At 58.8% G+C, this 22525-nt stretch overlaps 1 protein-coding gene across 1 annotated transcript in view; it reads left to right on the top strand.

The window, feature by feature from the left end:
- TRIM29 (tripartite motif containing 29) overlaps window positions 1–22525 on the top strand; it is a 33823-nt gene that overhangs the window by 7751 nt on the left and 3547 nt on the right. The window contains exons 3-9 of the mRNA XM_079928183.1: window positions 1326–2239; window positions 9980–10075; window positions 10842–11075; window positions 12219–12417; window positions 15032–15133; window positions 17504–17587; window positions 19757–19852. Coding sequence (XP_079784309.1) covers window positions 1436–2239; window positions 9980–10075; window positions 10842–11075; window positions 12219–12417; window positions 15032–15133; window positions 17504–17587; window positions 19757–19852 — 1615 coding nt within the window. The 5' untranslated portion in view covers window positions 1326–1435. The remainder of the gene's footprint in view (window positions 1–1325; window positions 2240–9979; window positions 10076–10841; window positions 11076–12218; window positions 12418–15031; window positions 15134–17503; window positions 17588–19756; window positions 19853–22525) is intronic.

Here is a 22525-nt window from a genome sequence, read left to right as displayed (position 1 = left end):
ACCTGCCACCTCAGCCACGCCCATCTCCTGTGCTGCCCCGCCCAGCCTGGGAGAGGCACAGCCCTTTACTCTGTGCGGGGGTGTTGGCTTCCCTGGACCATGGCAGAGGGTCGTAGCCCAGAGGGGACCACGTGGCATGTCCTGGCAGGAGTGGAGGGTCCCCAGAGTTCCTGCAGGAGGTCAGAGAGAGGAAGTGGCTAGAGTTGTTTTTTCTCACTTCTTCCCCTGAGGTCTGTGTTTATATGACAGTCGTACCCAAACGTCTCACTTCTGAGGGTATCTGAGTCCACACTTCACTGGCTTCTTTTTGGAGGGTATTGCCCGTGGCCTGGAACAGAGAGGGCGGGCAGATTTTGTTCTGGGTCACACAGCATACCTACTGTGGAGACAGATGAGAGTGAAGTGTGTGGGCCCCGAGGATGCAGCCCCCTGTCCTGGCACTGCGTGCATTCCTGTCCCTCACTACTATTTGTCTGTCCTTTGGATCCAAGCAGTTTATTTCTACCTGCTCTGAGAGAAATAACATAAGGCTGTATGCATCTTGTTCGTGCTTCTGGGACAGACGTGACTTTCCGAAGCTGTCTTCCATTGCAATAGTCAGGTGGCTGACGGGACCTTAGCATCTCAAAGGCCTTGGGTTCAAATCTCAGCTCCACCCGGACTCAGCTGACTTAGGCCAGCAAGTTACCTTCTTAGAGCTTCAGTTTTCTCATCTATTAAATGGGGATCATTGAACAGGTTGCTGTAAGGTTTAAGTGAGCTCATACAGGTAATGTAGCTAACACAGTGCCTGGAAGTTGGCATACAGGATTAAATGATCAGTAGCTACTTCCCTCCAAATCCTAAAATCCAAATCCAACTGAACCCATCATTCCCTTCAAGATGAGAAGCAGCTCCGTTGTCTCAGGGCGGCGGGGGATCTTCCTCTGAAACCTGGGCCCTCAAATGACAAGGTTATTTGGCTTGTGTGACCCAATTAAGAGCCCTCTGTCCTGTGGGCCTCGCGGGCGCCTCGCCTTCTGTCCCGGGGACTGCTCACCTCAGTGAAACCTGTGAGGACAGAGGCTCCCATTTCCTGATGAGAAGAAAGTGAGTCAGGAGGAAGCAGCCCGACTTGTTGCTGAGCCGTGGAAAATAGTTAAACTGGGGGAGAGAAAAAGCACTTATTTAAAAAAGCAGGCTAGGTATGAACGTGTAGGGTGTGGCCCCCTGTATAATTAGCTGCTCTGCTGGCTCTGGGAGCTGCCTGCCTCTCCGGGCCCGGACCGCTGAGTCAGGCTCGCCTGCGGCCCCTCCTCTCCACTCCTTCTCCCCTCTCCCCGTAGGTGTGTCTCGGGCTCTGCGGCTGCCTGTCCCACTCCTGCCGAGACGCTGCGCGAGAGGTCACCCACCGCACCTCCAGCGAGCCCGACACAGACCAGCCAGGCAGCCCACAATGGAAGCTACAGATGCCTCCAGGAGCGGTGGGACCAGCCCGGAAGCCAGGGGTGCCCGCAGCTTGCTGGGCCCCAAAGGCAGCCTGGAGACTGGGGCCAAGGCCGAAGGCAAAGAGGCCAGGATCACCAACGGCCACGGCAGGGAAGTGGCCGAGGGCAAGAGCCTAGGTGGCTCCCTGAAGCCAGGCGAGGGAAAGGGCTCCCTGTTCTTGGGCAACAAGGGGCGGGGCGCCATCATCCAGTATGTTGAGTCTGTGGATGACAAGGGCTCCAACTACTTCAGCATGGACTCTGGAGAAGGCAAGATGTCCCCCTACGCCAGGCTCCAGCTGGGGGCCACCAAGAAGCCACCTGTCACCTTTGCTGAGAAGGGGGAGCCGCGCAGGCCCATCTTCTCGGAGCCCCGCAAGCCCACGGTGGCCGTCATGGAGCCCGGGGACCTCCAGCGGAACATCTCCCCCCGGGCCGCCTCGAGCACCCTCCTGCACTCCAAGTTGGGCTCCGAGGAGGTCCTGTGCGACTCGTGCATTGGCAACAAGCAGAAGGCCGTCAAGTCCTGCCTGGTGTGCCAGGCCTCCTTCTGCGAGCTGCACCTCAAGCCCCACCTGGAGGGCGCCGCCTTCCGTGACCACCAGCTGCTCGAGCCCATCCGGGACTTCGAGGCCCGCAAGTGCCCCCTGCATGGCAAGACCATGGAACTCTTCTGCCAGACGGACCAGACCTGCATCTGCTACCTCTGCATGTTCCAGGAGCACAAGAACCACAGCACCGTGACCGTGGAAGAGGCCAAAGCCGAGAAGGAGGTAACAGCGGGCCCCTCCGGTCTCTCCTCCCTCAACGCGTCCTCCCACCTCATCTTCTCCACTGGGGGTTCCCAGGGTCTGGGGCTCAAGTCTCTTGCTGTCCCTTGTCCTTTCAGAAAACAGTTCTTTCCCCTCCCGCCCCCAGGCTGGGCGTCAGAGACGGTTCCCCAATCCTCCAAGGCCTCAGGAGACCAGGCATCTCCTAGATGAGCAAATGGGGGCTCAGCAAAGATGCGGGGCTTGGCCAAGGTCATAGGATAAATTCAAGTCAGGTTAGGGAATCAGCACGCAGTCCTGGGCTCTGTGTCTAGCTGGGTCTTTTCCTTCTTCCTTCCTTCCTTCCTTCCTTCCTTCCTTCCTTCCCTCCCTCCCTTCCTCCCTCCCTCCTTCCTTTCTTTTCTTTTCTTTCTTTCTCTTTTACTTAAGGGAGAGAGAATTCTTCCCACGTGAGCAGGGCTGGCTCCTGGGATGAGTCACGGGTGAGGAGAAGGGAATTTGAGGACCGCTTCAAGGCCCTTTTTTTCTAGCTTCAGAGTTGGCTTTTGCAGTCCAGTGGCTCCTTCTTGTTCTATCTGATCCCCCAGCCAGTCTCTTGACTCTCCCAGCGGCCTCCTTTATCCTTCCCTCTGCTGGGCCCCGTGTGTTTTGTGTGTGGAACAGAGTATGTGTAGACGTACCTCTGCCTGTAGGTGGACACTCCTGGTGAGGGTTGGAGTGGGGGGGGAGGGGTGTGATGTATTCATATGTGGATGTTTGCATATGACTGTGTATGTGATACATTAAGTGTGTTTGTGTTCTGTGTACGTGATCCCGCATGTGCTCCTGTGGGGAGGAGCGGGGGCGTGTGGAAGCCTGTGAACGTGGACACCTTACACCTGGAGAGGGTGCGCTGGACCAAAGGCTCAGCTGTGGCTGCCGCTCCTGACTCCACAGATGCTGGGCTGGTGCCCCCGCGGCCACACAGCTCTGTGACATGGCCGGTCTCCAGCCGGTGGTCAAGGCAGGGCACCTGACTTTCTGCACCCCGCAGAACGGGGCAGCACAGGACACCCTCTGGGCCCAGCCTTCCTAACCGGGAGTCTGTAGGTTACTCTCTCCTACCCATACCCCTGGGCAGGAAGGATGAGTCAGAGATGAGAAGAGACTTGAAGATCCTTTGCAGAAGCCTCATGTGGCCCAGGAAAAAGGTGACCCCAGTTTCCCTAACTCCCTGACCCCAGTCTGGGTTCAAGCTTCAGATAGGGAGATGGAGATGGGGCAGGGGCCATGGTCCCCGCCTCCAGGACCTCACCTAGGAGATCGAAACAGAACGAGGGCCAATCACCCTCAGCCCCCGCAACCAGGAAATTGCAGAGCCCCAGGCTGTGTTTTAGGAGACCTGACTTCTAGTCCTGGTTTTTGCCTCTAACCAGCTGTGAGATGGTGGACAAGTCCCTCCCATTCTCTCAGGCTTGGTTTCCCTTCATGTGAAACTAAGGGATTGGACTAGATTGGAAGTTTTCAAATGACCCCTGGAGCCCTAGGCTTCTTGGGAATGTCTTTGAGGCATCAGGGATGAGGCGGGGGGCTAATTGGTGCCAAGAAGTCAGGGGACCCCTGTTCCCACCCCCAGTGCAAGCAGTGCATGCGCTTATTTATCTATAGGTTTGGCCCCAAATTTCATCTGAAACGAGGGTATCTCCACTTAAGAAAAGCCTGAGTGCCCCTGGAGGACAGGACGGTCTTGGGCAGTTTTCTCTGGTGGCACCTGGGACTAGGACTTCATGTTCTAGTACTGGGACAGGACTCAAAGACACAGTTCTCACCCTTGAAGGCTCATGATGTAGGTCAAGAGGCAGAGCTCAGATGCACAAACCAGTCTGGGGCGCATCCCCCCAGTTATACAGCAGTGGCTGTAAGTAAACATCAACTTGCAGAGGACAGAACGTCAGACTGGAGCGTTAGCAATCTTGTCAGTCCACCTTGCATGGGGACACAGGCCCAGAGAAAGGAAGAGACCTGTCCAAGCTCACTGTTTGAGGAAGAAGTTCCCTGAGTCCTCAACCAATGTTGGGGAGCAACTTAGGGGAAGGGTTAGGGTTCCTTTGAGGGGGATGGGATTACAGGGACTCAGGGGAAAATGTCTGATTCACTGGAGTGACCTTAGGGGTGGGAGCTTCAGACTGTATGTGTGTGTGTGTGTGTGTGTGTGTGTGTGTGTGCACCAGCAGTGTAGGTAGGCGGGGGGGTGGTGGTGCCGAGCTGCTGAGTGGAGATGGAGCTGGAGTGGGGTACTTCGTCCCGGTCTGGCTCAGCTGGAATGTCAGACGTGAGGGATGTTGGCACAGAGCAGTGTTAGACGGGTTGACAGATCAAAGTGGACTGGCGTGTCAATCCTGGCATCCTTTGGAGGCAGCCCCTGCAGACTCAAACATTAGGGCCCCACACAGCTTTTTGCAAGGAGCCCCGTCCAGAACCTGTTCTGCAGCCTGGTTGGTGAGGCCCAGGTGAGGTGATCGCTGACCTATCTTGGTTACTTGCACAAAAGTGTAGACAACACCCAGGGCTGCGGTGCTCATCTCTCGGGCCTCAGATCTCGCTACAGACTCCGAGCAGAGGTAGTGCTGGAGAAAGGCCACTTGGGGTGCCAACATGACAATCCTTCCTCTGCTGACCCAAGATCAGAAGGTCTCCGGTTCCACTCCGAATGTCACAAGGACGGTGCACAGATGTCCTGTGGTCCACCCCTCTGCCTCTGGGCATTTCCCAGGCTGCATTAGACTGATGAGATGTACATAACATCCTTTCCTGTGTCTCGTGGCCCTTCCTTCTGCCTATCCCGAGTGCCTCTGCCGCACCGGGTCAGGGGGGAGGATTCCTGGCCATGGCTGCGTGCGGCAGGGCGGCCTGCCTGTCGTGGGTCCCCTTGGGCTCTGGGTTGGCAGCCTGGCAAGGCGCCGGGAGGAGTGCTCAGGCCAAGCATTGCTCTGGAGGGCGAGGTCCTAGCTCGTCAGCGCGGCTCAGATTCCGTGCCTCGGTCGTTCTCCTGACGCCATCATTTGGCTCGGTTCCTCTCTGTCACCGTGGCCTGTGGCTTTGCTTCTGGCCTCATTGCCCAATTCTTCCTTGAAGGCTGAACCGCCGGGCTGCTGGGCATGGGCCGTCACTGCTCATTGAGTTTTGGGAGCTGTGCTGGTCTGGGCTTTTGGGGCTCTTTGGGTGGACAGCCATGACCGGGGTTTGGGAGGATGAGCCAGGCGAAAGGCCTAGGGTGCAGTGGCAGGTGCTGGGACCCTCCTCCCCAGAGATCCTAGGGGAAAGCTTCTGCTCTAGGACAGGGTGGGTGAGACAGGAGGTGGGATGAACTCTGTGGGTGCTGGGGAGGAAAGGACAAAATAAAAAGAGGTACAGAGATAGGAGGCAGGGAAGGAGAGTGCCAGGGAGGCAGGCAGGAGACACCCCTGTCTTTATGGAGTACATCTATGTGCCAGGCGCTAGCCTGAGCCTTTACACGGTTAGTTCTGACGACGGTCCCACGGGGTGAGAGTAACTGCATCTATTTTATAGGTGAAGAAATGGGCTCAAAGTTGCCAAGAAACTTACCCGACGTTACAGCACTGGGAGGCGGCAGAGCTGGGATTCAGATTCACTGTGGCCGTAGCCCAGCCTGTTTTCTCGCCACCATTTTAAATGTTGTTTTTATAGGGGTGGCATGGCTCCTTGGGGTCACCTGGGAGGTTCTGATTCAGGGGGTCAGGGCCTGGGATCTGTACTTTTAAGTTACCCTCAGGGATTCGAATACGTAGTCAGATGGAGGAGTGTGGGAGAAGGGAACAAAGCAGGCATTTAGGGACAGGCCTGGGCAGGGTGTAGGGAGTGAGCTGGGGAGAAGGAGGAAGTCGGGAGGGAGGTGTAGACAGGGGTGGAGCTGAGGGGAGCTGAGGCCCTGTCAGACATCAGGAGATTTAATCAGATTTCAAGGCAGGAGGGAAAGAAGGAGAAAGTGGGGCCTCAGGGGGTGATGGGAAGGGTGTGGGGAGGAGAGGAAAAGAGGCAGAATTGATGAATTGTCCCGTCCGTGAGGTGGGGGAGCTTGGGCAGGGGTGAAGGGCACGGATGATGTCCTGGAAGGTACAGAGAATAGCCCAGAGGTTGAGGCCATGTAACAGAGCTGAGTCCTGTTGCTGTGTCGTGGTCTTCCCACTTCCTCCCTGGGAGAACTCAGGCAAGTTCCTCAATGTTTCTGGGCCTCGGTTTCTGCATCTGTAAAATGGGGATAACATGGCTTGCCTCCCCAGGAGGCTTTTGCAGATGAAAGGAGAAATGCAGGCACATAATAGATGCTCAGTAAAGCAGTTAGGGTCCTTCCTTCTAAGGTTGCAGGAGAACCCAGTATATTGGAGCCTTCCTATGTTTTATTGTTTCCTATATCCTGCCTTTTCTGGCTTTTATGTAACCCTGCCAGCAGGGAAAAATGGCCAAGGGCTAAACAGATGCTGGACATATCCCCAGAGGGCTCACCCCAAACCCTCTTCTCCTGACAGGGTAGCACTCATCCCAGAGGTGAGAGCAGACCTTTCTAGTAGCACAGAGTTCGCAGCCCAAGGTCCCTGGTGCCCTGCAAGTCTGGCCTTGCAAGGCCCCCTCCCAGCGGATGTTGACTTCCCTGGTGCCCCAAAGAAACCAGTAGACTAGTTTCTCCTCCGCCCTGACTGATATTTCTGCCTACTGCTGCAGACAGGGCGGCTCCGCTTTGACCCTTCTCTCGCCTGTTTCCAGATCGGCTGCCTCTCCCTCCGGCCCTCCCAGGTCACTGGCCGACACCTCTGGCTCTGCTCTGTGCACCGCCCGCTAGCCTCCCTCTTCCCTGCCTCTCTTGCTCAGGATGGACCCCAGGGGCTGACTCCCGCCACCCTTGGCCGAGGCCCTTCATTGTTCTAGAGCCCCTGGACTCTCCCTCCTCTGTACTCAGTGCCTCTTCCTCCCTCTTGGCCAGGGAGTCTGTGCTCTGCGGGTAAGACCTTTCCTCACCTTAATGCCCCATGCCCCGCAGCTGCCAGCAGGTCCCCCGAGCGCCTCTGCTCCCTCTGCTGCTTCCTTACCTTCACCTTCTCTAGGCAAACCTTCTCCCCTCGCGCAGGGGCTTAGCCTGCCTGCACCACCCCCTTTATCCCACCTCCTTCCCGCTTTCCCCAGTATCCTCCAATCTTCAGTTCCCCACCATCTAAGCCTCCACTTTGCATCTGCAGCCCGATGTCTTGCCCTCCCTCCCCTCACCCCCGGACGATTCACTCTGTATCCCGACTGTGTACGCACCACCCCTGGGCCCCAGCACAACGGCACCCTCCAGCCCCACCGCTTGCCCCTGCCCACTCCCCTCACCCGTGCCCTGTGGGCCTGCCCGCCACCCTGTCCTCTCCCCTCCGAGCTCGGGTCCCGGTCCATGGAAGGTGCCCCACCCAGCAGTGGGGATGGGACCGCTCAGCAGCGCTTTCTCTGTGCCAGGTGCTCTCTGAGAGCCTCACCTGCCTGGTCCCAGTTCATCCCACACCTGGCGGGGAGATGACCTTCATACTACCTCCACGAAAAATGGAGTCACCGGGGCACCAAGTTTGGTAACTTGTGAAGGCCACCTGCCTAGAGGTGGTGGTAACTGGATTCAAAGCCTTGGAGCCCCAGTCCTGGGCTCTGGGTGGGCTCCCTCCTGGATCCCCCAGGCTCATTTCATGGAAGAACTGCCCTGCGCCTGCCCCCCGGCCCCCCAGACCTGGGGGTGGCAGTGAATGTACTTCTGTTCTCTGCTTTCCTTGTGCTGGGTGCAGAGGTCAGGTGAGAAGCCCCAACGCCAGCCGCTCTATCGCTGAGCTGGTGAGGACATCTCAGCTGCGGGGGGAGGCGGCTTCCGGCGTCCCATCCCCTTGGGGCCTTGCTTGCTGGGGGTGAGGGGCTCTCCAGGGACGGGAAAGTTGCCCAGCACAGACCCACTGTCCGGCCTTTAGGCTTCTTCCTCACAACTCAGACCCACCTACCAGTCCCAGGCTTCTCAGGAACCCTCTAGGCCACCGGCTCCGCCAACCTCGGAGTTCGGGGCTCTCGGCTCTGCCCCCGCAGAGTCTCCACTGCCCATGTGGGGTCTGGGTCCCTTGACTCTCCAACCTCCCACCGCTGTGTCTATTGACAGCTGGCTTCTCCCAGCCTTTGTCCAGAGACCAGGCCAAACCCTCATCTTCATCCGCGTCTACTCCTCTGCTTAAACGTTTTCCATCCCTGGCGATGGCATTTTCCGTGTTGTGAGATTTCCAGCACGTAGCTCGTGGGGCACATGCTTTCTGAGAAGAGCTTAGAGTCTCTGGCCTGGGGAGCCCAGGGGTGTGGGCAGAGCGGGCGGGGTTGGAATCCCGGGCTGTCTGGCTGGGGGCTCTGCACCTCCTGCTCTAGGCCTTCCCACCTTCTCCACCAGCTTCTTGGCCCTCTGAGCACTTTTTCAAGAAAGCCAGGACACTCTCTCCTCCATCGATCCACTTCCCTGGGTGTCTGCACAGGGACCCACCAGCAGCCCCCTGGCCTGGGAGAGTATCCAGGAGCTGTGACGTGTGCTCCCAGCCGCTCAGGACTTCTTGCCAAGAGAGCTCACGTTCCTGGTGGTTTGTGGCTTCCACATGTTGGCTCTTCTTCTGCTTCCTCAAGGAGATGGCTGGAAATGGGTGGGACTCTGTGTTCAAAACCCAGTGTGGTGGGGAGACCGGTGAGTGCTCCGGGGTGTTCTCAGATGGCTTGGTCTTCCTGCCTTCAGGTGGAGATCACCCACCTGTCTTCCAAGCTGGCGGGTGCTTTGGGAGCACTAGTGGGGAACCCACAGAACCAAAGAACCAGCCGACCAAAGTTGGCTGACCTGGATTGACCTTAGCTTCACGCCTCCACTTTTGTCTCTGTGGTAGCTGCTTTTCAGAGAAGGACATTCCTCCGCTGGAAGGAAACTATTATCCATACTTTCCGTATCCATCAGAGCTCATGTTCCAGCTCATTCCTGATAGATCCTCTTCCCAACCCACCCCAGACCCTGCCAGCCCATGTTCTCTTCCTGAGCAGGGGTGCCTAGAACCTCTCCTTCTCTTGTCCCATCCACCCTCACTGCCTCACTTGCTGGCCTCTCTCCTCCCCCAGGGACCCTGAATAAAGTCTCGATCTTGCCCAAACTGCAGACGGCACTCCCTTTCCCATAAACAGGTTTATAGCTGTGCCTGCCCAAACAGTCCCCGCTGGCGGCAACCCAGGCTCCTGCTTGCAACACAAGCCTCACGTCATATCATAGAAACGCTGCACACTGCTACTGCCACGGGACACTCCCTGGGCTGGGCTCTGCTGAGCTGGGCTGCGTGCCCTTTCTCCCCTAAGCTGCTCCCCGATGGCCCCAGATCCATTGAAAGGAGTGGGAACCCCATAAATGAGCTTCCTTCCTGCTCGCGTTGGGTGGAAGGCCTGGCAGAGGGTCAGCCTTATGAAGACATGGCTGGGCTGCCCAGCCCCAGAGCCCTGAGTTTACAATGAGATGGCGTTTGTCTTGTTGCTGGATCCTCGGTGACTGCTTTGGTGCCTGGCATATCCGACGGCCTGATGAGTGTTTGCTGAATGAACGGCTGAAGGGCTGAGTGGTGGACCCTGCTCGAGTTTGCCCCCTGGGTGGGCCCACTCCTTGACTCTCTGGTTCTCTTCCACCTCTTCCCCCTGACTTCTCCTCCAACCCCGGCTCCTTCCCTGCAGACAGAGCTGTCACTGCAAAAGGAGCAGCTGCAGCTCAAGATCATCGAGATCGAAGATGAAGCTGAGAAGTGGCAGAAGGAGAAGGACCGCATCAAGGTAAGCCGCCTCCAGGGCTCTCCCCAACCTGTGCTGCCCGGAAGAGGCAGGCCTGTGCTCCAGCTCGAGGTCTCAGGCCCACAGTTACAACCCACACTCGTTTCTTCTGGGTTCTCTTGCCCCCTTCTAAGTGTGGGCCAGACATCCATGTTGCCCAGCATCTAATGCTCATTTTACATCATCCCAGCAAATAAAGACCCTGGACCAACTTGTCCTCCAGTGTGGCTTCCAATGTCCACCGATGTCTGTTCTGCCCACCAGGCTACCCAGCCACCAAATGCGTGCTATTTTCCCTTTACTTGTGTCAGTGTGGCTAGATGTATGTCTGCCATGGTTTGAATGCTTGTAAACTACAACCTGAAATCGCTGACTCTTGACCCTGGCTGCATAAACAGCTCATTAATTCACTTTCTGAATGATGTTTGGGTCTGGTTGAAGTTTCAGTGGACACACCCTGACTCATCTGGGAACTTCTGGGCCCATGGAGTTACCCAAGGGTAGAATGATGGTTCATGTCAACCCACCAAGGGGGAGGAGCTGCTGATAGATAAGGAAAAGTGGGCTGTTAAAAAAAACCCTGGCCATCTCTATCAAGAGACGGCATCCCTCGGTGATGCCTTTGAATGAGATTCTTGGTTGAACGGGCTTGCAGGGTCAGGGCAGTAGAAGTGCCCTGACTCTATGTTGGGGACCTGAAGATGCACCCTCTAGGGAGATTTCTAATTACTGAAACCGTCCTTCCTCTCTCCCCTCACTCTGGACGCAGAGCTTCACCACCAATGAGAAGGCCGCCCTGGAGCAGAACTTCCGAGACCTGATGCAGGACCTGGAGAAGCAAAAGGAGGAAGTGAAGGCTGCCCTGGAGCAGCGGGAGCAGGATGCTGCAGACCAAGTGGAGGTGATCGTGGATGCTCTGGATGAGAGGGCCAAGGTGCTGCAGGACGACAAGCAGACCAGGGAGCAGCTCCACAACATCAGCGACTCGGTGCTGTTTCTGCAGGTGACAAGCAGCTCCTCTGTCATTCAGTCCCTCACTCCTTCTATCCACTCCCCCAGACCCTCATCCAGTGTCCATCTGTCCATCCAACCATCTATCCACCATCCATCATCCATCCATCTATCCATCCATTCGTCCCTCTAAGCTCCATTCCATCTGTCTATTTAATTTCTCCATCCAAGCCATTTCCTTACCTACTTTAAAGATGGCACACAATATCGCTTTGTCCCAACTTCAATTGATAAGTACACATAGTGCTCCAGGCTCAGTAGGAAACCGTTCTGTGATCGATTAGTGATGCCTGCACGGGGTATGGGGGTGTGTGACATATGAGTGCTGCATATTTGTTATCCTTCCTCTTGTCTGTCTGTCAGTTCCTCCATCCATCCTTCCACCTGCTAGACTGTGTTGGGTACTGCATGCCCAGTACTCTATTAGGTGCTGTGGAGAATAGAAAGGTATAAGACATGGTTATTGCCCTCAAGGAGCTGCAATCTGGCTGGGAACATAAGACACGTACAATTAGAGAACAATATAGAAGAGAGTGTAATTAAGTGATAAAGCCTATGGTTCAGGAGATAAGAGCCTGTGGAAGCTCTGGGATGGGCAAACAGGCTGGAGACAGCTTTGTGGAGGCGGTGGAATTTGAACTGGGTCTTGAAGGCCCATTAGGATTTGAGATGAAGGGATTCTCCAGTGAGAGCGAAGGGAGGTGAGAAGAGCCAAAGCGTAGAGGCAGTGAGTGGGCATGTGCAGGGAGAGAAGCCACCGTGACCGACCCGTACGCTCGGAATGCCTTGCCTTTCTTTGGTGCTTTCACGCCCAAAGACTTCACAGCTTGTGTCACACCCATAAACCCCTGTGAGGTGACGGGAACCACGGAGTCACAGGTCTCGGTGCTAGTGCCGTTAGGGATATTAGCATCTAGTGGATTTTAGTTGAACCCTTTCATTTTACAGAAGAATAAGAAACAAGTGCCTAGTGGGAAAAAGTGGGACTAGTTAGTAGCAGAGCTAGATCTGGAACCCAGCTCCTCTGCCTCCTGTGCTGAGTCTTCCAGCTGGACCATGAAAGCCCCGTGCAGAGAAAGGTCCCCATAGCTCCCAAAGACCCAGAAAGTTAATGGCTTCTTTCCTTTCCTGGTAGGAATTTGATGCCTTGATGAGCAGTTACTCCCTCCCCCCGCCCCTGCCCACCTACCATGTTCTATTGGAGGGGGAGGGCCTGGGGCAGTCGCTGAACAACTTCAAGGACGACCTGCTTAATGTGTGCATGCGTCACGTTGAGAAGATGTGCAAGGGGGACCTGAGCCACAACTTCATCGAGAGGAACCACATGGAGAATGGTGAGCCCCCTCTTGTGGGCAGGCCCCAAGGCTGTGGGTGTTTCCTCCCAGGTCAGTTCCTGCTGCCTGGGGCAGGCCGACATCGAGCCAGCTGGCCCCTCACTGTTCCCAGCCCCCCATCCCACTTAAGGGTGTTTGGACTAGGATTCAGGGATGGCACCCCCCTCCCTTGAAGTTGCTGCCACGGTTGTGCAGCTATTTACAAGGGGCCTCCAGGGCAGGAAGCATCCCAGGCACTGGCTGCACAAATGTCCTCTCTGTGGGTTGTCCATCAAACTCAGGGATTGGTTTCATTCAGCTCTGCGTCTGCTTGGCGGACCCAATCCAGCAGCTGTGTAGATGCTGCAGCTGGTAAGGGCCAGACTCCAACCTGGTGGCTTTGCAGGTTCCAGTGCACATGACCTAGAACTGCATGTGTGCTTGGAGGGAGAACTTGCCTGTCACCGTGGCCGTGCTCAGCAGTGTTGAGCCCAGAGGTGGACTTGGCCTGGTGGCCCGGCTGGAGATGGTTGGACACAGCGTGTCTCAGTGACTCACCAGCTCCCCTGAAGTCAGCTTCTCTACTGAATCACTCTGTCCTCTGCAGAGGCGACTGAATCACCTCACAGCGTCCTAACATGAGAAACTGCCCCACTAAGTGCTTTTCCACCAGTCCCAGCCCAGTCCCTTTAGGGCCTGAAGCTGGACACTTTGCCCAAGCCCCACCCAGTGGCCCAGGCCTTGAGGTTGCAGCCTAACTAATGACTTCTAGCCCCAGCACCCCGAAGGCAGCGACCCTGGTCTTTGGTCTCCAAAGGGAGCATGTGATTCTTTGGGGGATGAGAAGGGGGTGATAGTGCGCAGAAGGGCTGGGACTCAGGGGGCAGCGTCTGTATGTCTTGGGGATGGTGATGTCGCATAGTGTCCCCGTGAGATGTGAGGGACATTCAGTCACACCTGAGGACAGATAAGCCATTTCAGCAAGACCATCATTGGGCTTCAAGTGGCACCTTGGTCCTGAAATCCTCCTAATGGCCATGGCGACCATCCTGAGGGGACGGCTCACAGCGATTGGGTGCTCCCTGGACTCTGGCTTTGTGTGAACGCCTCCCTTACATTATCTTAGTCTCCCCGTGGGATGAATTGCACGTCACAGATGAGAAGGCTGAGGCTTAGAGAAGAAGCTTTTCAAGGGGCACACGGCTAAGCAGGGGGCGAGCTGGGTTTCACGCTCCGCTGTTCAACGCCTCCACCCGGTGTCCTCTCATCTGAGAAGCAGCTACTGCTGGTGGCCGTGCACAGGAGCTGGGAGTGTGACGGTCATGAGCCCTGGGGTACACACCTGGTACAGGAGCCCCTCTGCTGAGGTCTGGTCGGACCGATGAGGACAGCCCCGAGCGGGTTGGGGTGCCCACTGTGGCATTTCTAGGTCATGATAGTGCTGGCCATGGCCTCTGTGCAAGTGGGGCCCTGTGCCCTGTCCAAGGTGTGCCGGGAAGCGGCTGCCAGGAGAGGATGGGTGCTACTGATGTCAGCAGCCCTGCACCTGTGCCTGGGGCCCCGGGCTTCCCTGTTGGCGTTTTGGCACTGCTGTGTGCTTGCGAGTGTGTCTGGCTGTAGGAGGTGGGGCGTGGGTGGCCGGTGAGTCAGACCCTGGAGGGACCGTCTTCTCTCCCTTGATTGCAGTCTGCCCACCGGACAGACCAGGGACTCAATCCCCACCATCAAAGGTGTGGGGTCTGAGACGCACCGGAGCGTCTTCATCCTGGGCTTGGTGGGGACGGGGCGGGGCCGACATCAAGAAGGGTTTCTGTTTGTCGTGAAGCGCCTACTGCGCGCCGGGACCCTGCTTGGCACACGTGATGGCGATGAAGGATGAGCACCCTCACTCCTCCTCTTGCCCGGGAGAGAGGGAGACGGAAGGGCAGAGGGAATGTAGGCGATGGGGAAGTAGCGGGAGAATGGACGGGGGCAGAAGGCAGCTGGGGAAAGGCAAACTTGGAGTCACAGATTTGTTTGGGTTCAAGGGGGTCTGCCGGTGGGTGTCGGGGGGAGTCAGCTAGAGTTAGCTCCCCCTCCTGAGTAGCTCACTCTCCCCTGCACGGCTCCGCAGCTGGATCCCTGGCTATGGAGGCCAGTGCTGGGACTTCATTCCATCTCCTTCCTGGGCTGCCAGCAGCGGCTGAGACAGAGCCAGGAGACAGGGGTGAAGGCTCGAGCCCCACGTCTGCCCTTATCGGCCATGTGACAGGGGGCAGTGGCTTCACTCACCTCCTGAGCCTAGGTTTCCTTATCTGTCACCTGGGCGTCTTCATATCAGCCCAGGGCTTGACGCACACATCAAACAAGAGATGAAACTCGGTAGCACCTTGGAAACTGCAAAGCGCCTTGCACACGTCTTCCTCACGGGGCCCAGTCCCAGGGAGGGTGGATGACCCACCACACAGACCCTCTCTCGGCCCCCAGGAGCTCAGGGCCAGAGGGGATGCTGGGCAGGGAGCCCCCTTCTCCATGGTTGGGGACCTCGCCTCTCCCTGGGACAGAGGGGCTCTAGGCTGCCTCGGCGACACCCTCAGTGGCTGAGTTCATCCCCCCCCACCTACCCCTCTGCTGACCCGACCTCTCTGCTTCCCAGGGGGTGACCAGCGCTACGTGAACAGCTACAATAACAGCTACACCAGCGACTGGGGTGCTCCAGACACCGTGAAGAAGTACTCCATGTACCTCGCATCCAAGGGTAAGGGAAGGGAGCAGATCCTCTGCTGAGGGGATGGTCCAGGAGAGACGCAGCCAGGTTCCCCTGGGGAGTGACCCTCGCGGACAGGCCTGGGAAGGTCCTGGTGCCTACCTGGTTCCCAGTGTAAGTAGCAGCACCTCCTCTCGCCCTCCGTCTGGCACCTGCCCCTCAGCTTCCCTGCCCTGTGCCCACCTCTCCCACCCCTGCGCCTCCAGCCCACACCCTCCTTCTCTTTCCTTCCGGAGGGGCTCCTGGCTGCTGGCCTCAGCCACTCCCATCCACCGGGCTGAGCTGGGTTTTGCTTCTGCTGAGGTTTCTGTGGTCCTGAGGGAGGGCCGGCTTCTCCAGAGCCATCCCGCTTGTCCAGGCAGGGGGACTGATGGCTGCGCTTTTAAATTCCTCACCACCCCCCCACGCATGCCAGCCCCTCAGCCCTCCTTCCCAGGCCCTGGCGAGGCGCCGCCTGAGGGGCGGCAGCCCAGCTGGGCGTGGGTAGAGACCAGCGCCTGGCTGTCCTTGCCCTGTGGTAGCCCATCACATTCTTTGGCACCAGCAACAAGCCACAGCGATGCCCGTGACGTAAGGGTGGGTGTGCCCGGTGGACAGAGGGGTGTGTGCATGTGTGTGTGTTGTGAGGGGCCGGGGTCAGGACAGGAGAGGGTGTGCAGAGAAGGGGGAGAAAGGAGACGTGGGGAAGACGCCAGGGCCTGGAGCGGGGAGCCTCGAGGCCCTGGGCACTAATCCACATGCCTCAGACGTGCGCACACACACCGACCCGGTGGGAGGGGCCCAGGGGAGATGCGCTCAGCAGAGAGGAACCTTGGCCGCCCCACCCAACTTGAAAACAACACCTGGGCTTCCGGCAAGGAAGCTGGACCTGAGTACCCGGACCTACGTTCCTGGTGGGGGCCTGGGCCCGGCGGGTCCTGCTCGCTTCCCTCCCCCAGGGCGCTCTCCTTTGGGTCTAGTCCTGTGAGAGGGTGAGCTGCGTTAACCAGCCCCATTCCAGCATTACTGGCCCTGACCCAGACCCTTCTGGCTCCCCAGCTTCTGAGGATCAGACCCTGGGGTGGTATCAAGTCCCCCGACTGGCCCCTGCTTGACTGGCCTGTTCTGTAGAAGGCGGAGGGGAGCGGAGCAATAATGGGGGATTGAGGAAAGACCATGGACCCGCCCAGATGTCACCCGAGAGCCCGGGCCTGGTGACCTTGGGCTGGTCACTGCCCCCTCAGTATCCTCATCTGAGAAGAAGGAGCTTGGACTCAGCTGTTAGGAGAGCTTCCTGCTCTGTTACCGTGAGTCAGGCTGTGACATTTGTAGGGAGAAGAAACAGGTTCCTCCAGTGTCTCTGCCCCTTCACTGGGGACCGGAGGGAGGAAATCTGGGAGCCCCGGGCTCAGGGTAGAGGCAGGGGAGGGGCCAAGGGAGTCAGCAAGGAGATCAGGAAGCAAGGCCACCAAGGGACAGTGGCCTGAGTCTGGGAGCTTTGGGGCAGTGGGACTGGGCAGTGAGACTTCCAGGAGAGATTAGTTTCCAGGCTCCCTGCAAGAGGGGCCAGGGGCTCGGTAGAGAGGACGTGGCTGTGATGGACAGAGGGCGCAGGGTGAGAGGGATGGACTGCAGGGGTGCGGGTTTAGAGAAGGACCAGCTGGTGCTCGGCCAGAACGGGAGTGGGGCTGGTTAGGCGGGAGGGCAGAAGCCGATGGAGGACTCTGACCCACGCAGACGCACGTGGGGGACGCGTTGTCTGCATCTGTGAAGCAGCCGCGTGTGGAGCCCGTTCTGTCTGCCTTCCTCCCAAGACTGTGTGGAGCCCGAATGGGGGAGGGAGGGAAACACCTGTGCCATGTAGAGCTCACCCCTGGGGAAAGCATCCCTGTAGTGGGGGAGGTATTTTTGGCACAAGCTCATCAGGCCCTGCAGGTGGCCGCCCTCATTCGGTCAAGGGCCCTACACCTCTGTCCCACGGTGGCCATGGCCCAACTTCCTCATGGGCACCCCATTTCCCAGCCTCTGGGGTCTCAGTCACACAGGGCCTGGCTCAGGAAGGCTCTGGTGACCCTCAAAGCCCCTAATTAGGGCAACCATACCTCTAGGACTCTCCAGGTATACACCTGGTCCTCTCAGCATAACTGTTCATAGCACACTTTCACGCGCAGAACCATTCTGATTGGAAGGGTGACTTACGTGGTCACCTTATCCTAGACCCAAGGGAGCTGTCTTGGTGGGGGAACAGGCCCTGGCACAGGCAGAGGCCGCTGTGTGGGGGCAAGGAATCCTGCAGTACACCCCTCAGGTCAGAGCCACAGGCCCCCGACTGAGCCAGGTCCCCCTTTCTGCGATGACAGCCCCTCCTCGTGTGCTTCACAGGTGGGTCGAGGACGTCGTACCAGCCGGTGTCCCCCAGCCGCCTCTCCAAGGACAAGACCTTCAACAACCTGTATGGTACCAAAGGTAGGAGGTGGCTCAGCTGGGGGGTGGGCAGGGCCTGTGTGGGAGCCACACAGGAGGGGCTGTGGGCTGGCTCATGGGCAGGGGGCCTGGGCTCCCCACGTGAGGTGAATGTGGGGTTGGGGACCCAGAGAGGGGTGACGAGGGGTCCTAGTGGGCTTAGGGCGTGTGCGCAGGTATGTGCGTGTACGGGCGTGTGTGTGCGTGTGTACGCGTGTGTGTGACGTCGTCAGGCCGAGGAAAGGCAGCCGGGCACCTCGGCATCCCTGGAAGTCCCTGAGTGCATAGGATCTTCTCCCTGAAGTCTGAGTCAGGGGGAAGTGAACACCGGGGTTAGGTGTGGGGACTTCCCTCCGCGGATGTCGGGGCAGGGGACCACAGAGGACCTCTCCTGATTTGTGTACTCCTGGGTCGGAAAGTCATGCAGTGGTTAAGACAGACTAGGGGAGCCGGAAACGAGAAGTCAGGCATGCTATGAAATGGGCCATCCCTGGAAACCCAGGAGGTGTTGTTGCCAGGGAGGTGTGTGGGCGACTCGTCCTTAAGACCCGGGAGGGGTGGGATGGGCGTGGAGACACGGCTTCCCCAGGGAGAGCTGCTGAGCGCAGGGTCCCCTCTGCCCACAGCGCTGAAGGCACCGCTGCGCCGAGGGCAGGGCCGACCTTCGATGAGCCCAGCTTCTGGGGGCTCCTGCGGGGGGGGTGCCACATGTGGTGGGGGGGAGGGGACCGGGCCAGCTCTGCTAGAGCCCCCCTCGGACACAGCACCGGGACGTCTGAAGAGACGTGGAAGGGAGTCGGGGCTCGGTAGTGAGGACGAGGCCCCCGGAGATCTGGAAGGTCAGGGGCACCGTGGGCAGGGCCGTGCCCAGGCCTCTAGGTGCAGGACTGGGTTCACCACCAAGCACAGGAGACTGTGAGCTCCGTGAGGGCAGACGCTGGGTCTGCCCTGTTCCCCGCTGCGACCCCAGGGTCCAGAAGAAGGCGGGGCTCAGCAAACATTTGTTGAATGAGAGGAAGAGGGGACCAATGAATGGGCGAAGGAAAGGGCGAGGCGGATGGCCCCTTGGAGCCTTGGCAGGCGTACTCAGTGAGGGCCTTGCTGCAGAGTCTGCCCGAGGTCCCTGTGGGAGGGGGTCCACGACGGGGCAGGCCACCCGCCCCAACCCCATGCGACCGCTGACCCGGCTCCACCCCGCAGGCAGGAGCAGGAGAAAATCGCCAGGGCTGGTGGGCTCCGCTGCGGAGTGAGCTCAACCCAGGGGGGGTCCCCCACGCTCCGGGCTGCTGAGAGGGTGCGCTGCCCACAGGGGCTCTTGAAGGCCCTCGCGGTGCCCCTGTTGTCCCTGCCACACCGTCCCCACGGCCTCTTTTCTGTCCACCTGCAAATGGACACTTGCAGCCTGTTCAACCTGACAGAGTTTCAGGACTTGTATCAGCTGCTTCCGCCTCCAAGTTTTAGCCTGTGTTTGTATTTATTTGCTCCTTTACTCATTCATCCATCCATCAGCTGTACAATGAGCACCTTCCAGGAAGCAGGCTGGGTGCCAGGCACTGGGTGTGATGCTGGGCCAGATGGGCCTCCCACCTGCCCCCTCAGAGCCCAGTGGGGGACGTGGACCATTAAACGTGGAGTTACAATGCGATACGGGGCATGGGGCTGAGACACAAGCAGACCTGGGGGAGGTGACACGGAAGCTGACCCCTGAATTTGCTAAGCATTCAGGTGGGGGAGCAGGTGGGCTATTCTAGGCGGAGGATCTGGTCTGTGCAAAGAGCCTGGGGCAAGCGAGAGCCTGGTGTGTGTCAAGAGCTCAGAGTGCAGCCTGGTTGGAACGCTGAGTGATGGAGGCCCAACTCCAGGCGAAGGCAGAAAGTGGAGACCGTGGGGAGGGAGGAGGGCCTCATGAAAGAGCTGAGGGCTGTGCTAAGGACTTTGTGCCTTAATCTGAGGGCAGCGGGCTGTTAGGTAGGGCAAAGACCTGACAACACTTGATAGTTGAAAAGGACAACTTGATGGCAGGAAGGATTGGCCAGAAGTGTGACGAGGGCCCAGCAGTATCCTGGCTGGAGACGTGCAGGGGCTGGAGAGATTCACAGAAATGGCCACGTCCCGGCCTCCGTCCCCCATGCTAAGCTGTCCAGGGCTGATGCCTCTTCCTTTCCCCACCAGGTAACTACACCTCCCGGGCCTGGGAATACTCCTCCCCCGTCCAGAGCTCCAATGACCTCCCTGCTGTGCAAGGCAGCTCTTCCTTCTCCCTGAAAGGTGAGCCCACCCCATCCAGAGTGCCTTGGACTCTACTCACAAGCTCTTACCTTGTAAGGATCAGAGCCCTGCCTCCACGTCTCTGCTGTCAGGAGGGCTGGGCCACCACACGCCAGTCCCTCAGGATGTGCTATGATACAGGCCTCGGTGTCAGGGAGGTGCGGACACACGACACCCTCTACACCCCCCACGCCAGACATCCCCAGGGTGCTTCCATCAGGCACCGGATCTTCCTACTGCGGAAAGTTTATTTAACTCAGTCAGCCAGTGACTCCCAGCCTTGGTTGACTCCAGAACCCTGTGACCACACAGCACCTGTGAGCAGCCCGTGGAGCCAGAGTCCTGCCGCGTCCCTGCTGGGAGAGGCAGATGAGAGGATCTCTAAGGCCTCCCAAGTCTGATTCTGCCCCCCAGAGCTCTTCGACAAGGCTGAGCAGCCGATGCCTCCTGTCCCCTGGGGATGGGGTCACCCTGAGGGGCAGGCCTGAGCCAGGCCCCAGCTCACAGTGGGGCCCGCGGCCCTCCCATCTCTTCCGAAAGGTGCATGGGGCAGCTGTGGTGGGCTGAGGTGGGAGCAGGCCTGTCTGCCTTCTGGCTTGGAGACCTCTGGCCTGGGAGACAGGATAAGCAGGTTGGGTGAGCTCAGGCGGAGGGGGTGGGAAAGGGGCAGGCGGACCTCCAGGCAGTGGCCTGGGATGGTGGCTTTATCATCCAGCATTCCCTTCCGGGCTGGATCCCAGCCTATACCCAGGGCTGGGATTCTTGGATCCACCAGCAAGGAGATATGACTAGAGGGTCCCAGCCTGCAGGACTCCCAGGCCTGGGGAGTTCTGGGACTCGCTTTGGCCTGTCTGGCTTCCAGCAGATCAGCCCTGCTCTCTGGTCGAGCTGGGATCAAAGGCCACCCGGCAGGGAAGACGGCCACCCTTGGGTGTGATTTGGAGCTCTCGCGCTCCCTAGCATCTCCCCGTTGGCCTGCAGTCTCCCCAGGCGAAGGCCTTGTCCTAGGAGAGCCTCTCCTCAAAAACACCAGGACCTCGAGACACCTGTTGTCACCTTCATGCAGACCAGCTCCCCAGATCTGCTGGGAATGGCCTGTATGGGGGTTCCGGGCAGGGCTGCCTGCCTGGGAGGACTGGCCCCACCTACTCTGGGGCGGGGGGAGGCAGGGAGTACACTCAGGCTGCCAGGGAGGACTGAGTGAGGGCTTTGAGAGCGGCCGTGCCCGTGGGACGTGTGACACCCTCTGGCCCCTCCTGGGACCAGTGCTAATGGCTCTCTCTCCCGGCAGGCACTGGAAAAGTCCCCTATCAGTTCACCACCTTGGGACAGGCTACCACAGAGTTTTCCAAACCACTGGACGGCAGTGGGCTGTTTAAATATCATCCTGGTACCCGCCTGTTTTACACCCCCCCCACCTGTTCCCTCCCACAGCAGGGCAAATGGGACACCCTATGGGGCTCTCTGCCACTTCTAGGGTATCCTGGTCCCTCCTCCCCAGAGCCGCCTGGAAGAGGATGCATGCCCCTCGCCCCCTGCCATCCCCAGCCCACCTGCCCTTGGATGCTGCCTGCTATACAGGCTGGTCTCCTGGACCACAGCCCTGCCGTACCACCATCCCCACTTCCCTCATGGCTGGCTTGGGATTTTCTTTCTGGGAACTGAGAAGTGAGACCTGAATTCCCCGCTCTCAACCTCCCACTCAGGACCTGAGGAACCCTCTCTTTCCAAGGCTGCCCCCATCCCCAGATGCAGGGAGACAGCCGGGTTCTATGCTCTGTTTCCACCCCCTTGCCAACGCGGGGAAGGGCCGGCCTCGCCGGCAGCCTGGCAGTGCTACAGGTGGTTTCTGGGCCTGACCAGCTCATCCGCCTTCGAGCAGGCCGGCCTGCCCAGGGCTCCAGCCTGCCCGGGCCAAAGACAGACCCTGTTTATTTCTTGAGCTCCTCCATGGCCGGGGCACAGCCTGTTCCTTGCCAGGCGCCACCGCCAGTCTCTGCAGGCTGAGGGCTGACACCGAGAGCACTTTTCACAGTTCTGTGGACTGGAGCTCCTTACAGACCCGCTGGGCTGAGGGGGAGGGGTGGGGAGGTGGGCTTGGGCAGCGCTGCCCCGGACCAGCGCCTCGAGGACCCCAGGCCCAGATGACGCCCATGTGCTCCAGGCCCCCTTGGGCTCGCTGTTTTAACCCTGGACCGCAGCCACATGGCTGCCCCTCTCTGGGCCCCAGCCTCCTGCTTGTGAAGCAGGGAAGGGGGAGCCAAACTAGGCAGACAGAACGCGAGGATGGGTTTTGGAGTCCAGCAAACCTGGGTTCTAATTCTGACCATTGATTATTAGCTGTGCAGCTCAGGGCAACAGAAACAGGGAAGACCTATGCGAGTCCCAGCACAGCGCCCGGCGCACGTGCAGCCAATACGTGGGGAGCCTGTGCACACGGTCGGCGGGCGTGGGGGGAGTTGGGAGGAGTGCCTAAGGGTGGAAATCCCGGCAGGTTGTGCTCATAGAGCGGCTTCCCTGGGCTTTGGGGAGGGGAGGGGTCTGTGGGGTGAGCCTTCAGGGTGGGTGGGGGAAATCCCAGCAAGTGGTGTGCTCCTGACCTGGATGTGGGGTGACCCTCCCCTGCCGCCTGGCCCAGCCCACCTGGCCCGTTGCTCCTCCTCCTGTCTGCCT

This window comes from Stenella coeruleoalba, assembly GCF_951394435.1.
Source record: "Stenella coeruleoalba genome assembly, chromosome: 8".
Lineage (NCBI taxonomy): Eukaryota > Metazoa > Chordata > Mammalia > Artiodactyla > Delphinidae > Stenella > Stenella coeruleoalba.
Note: the sequence above shows the minus strand (reverse complement) of the source record. Positions and strands in the feature narration are given on the sequence as shown.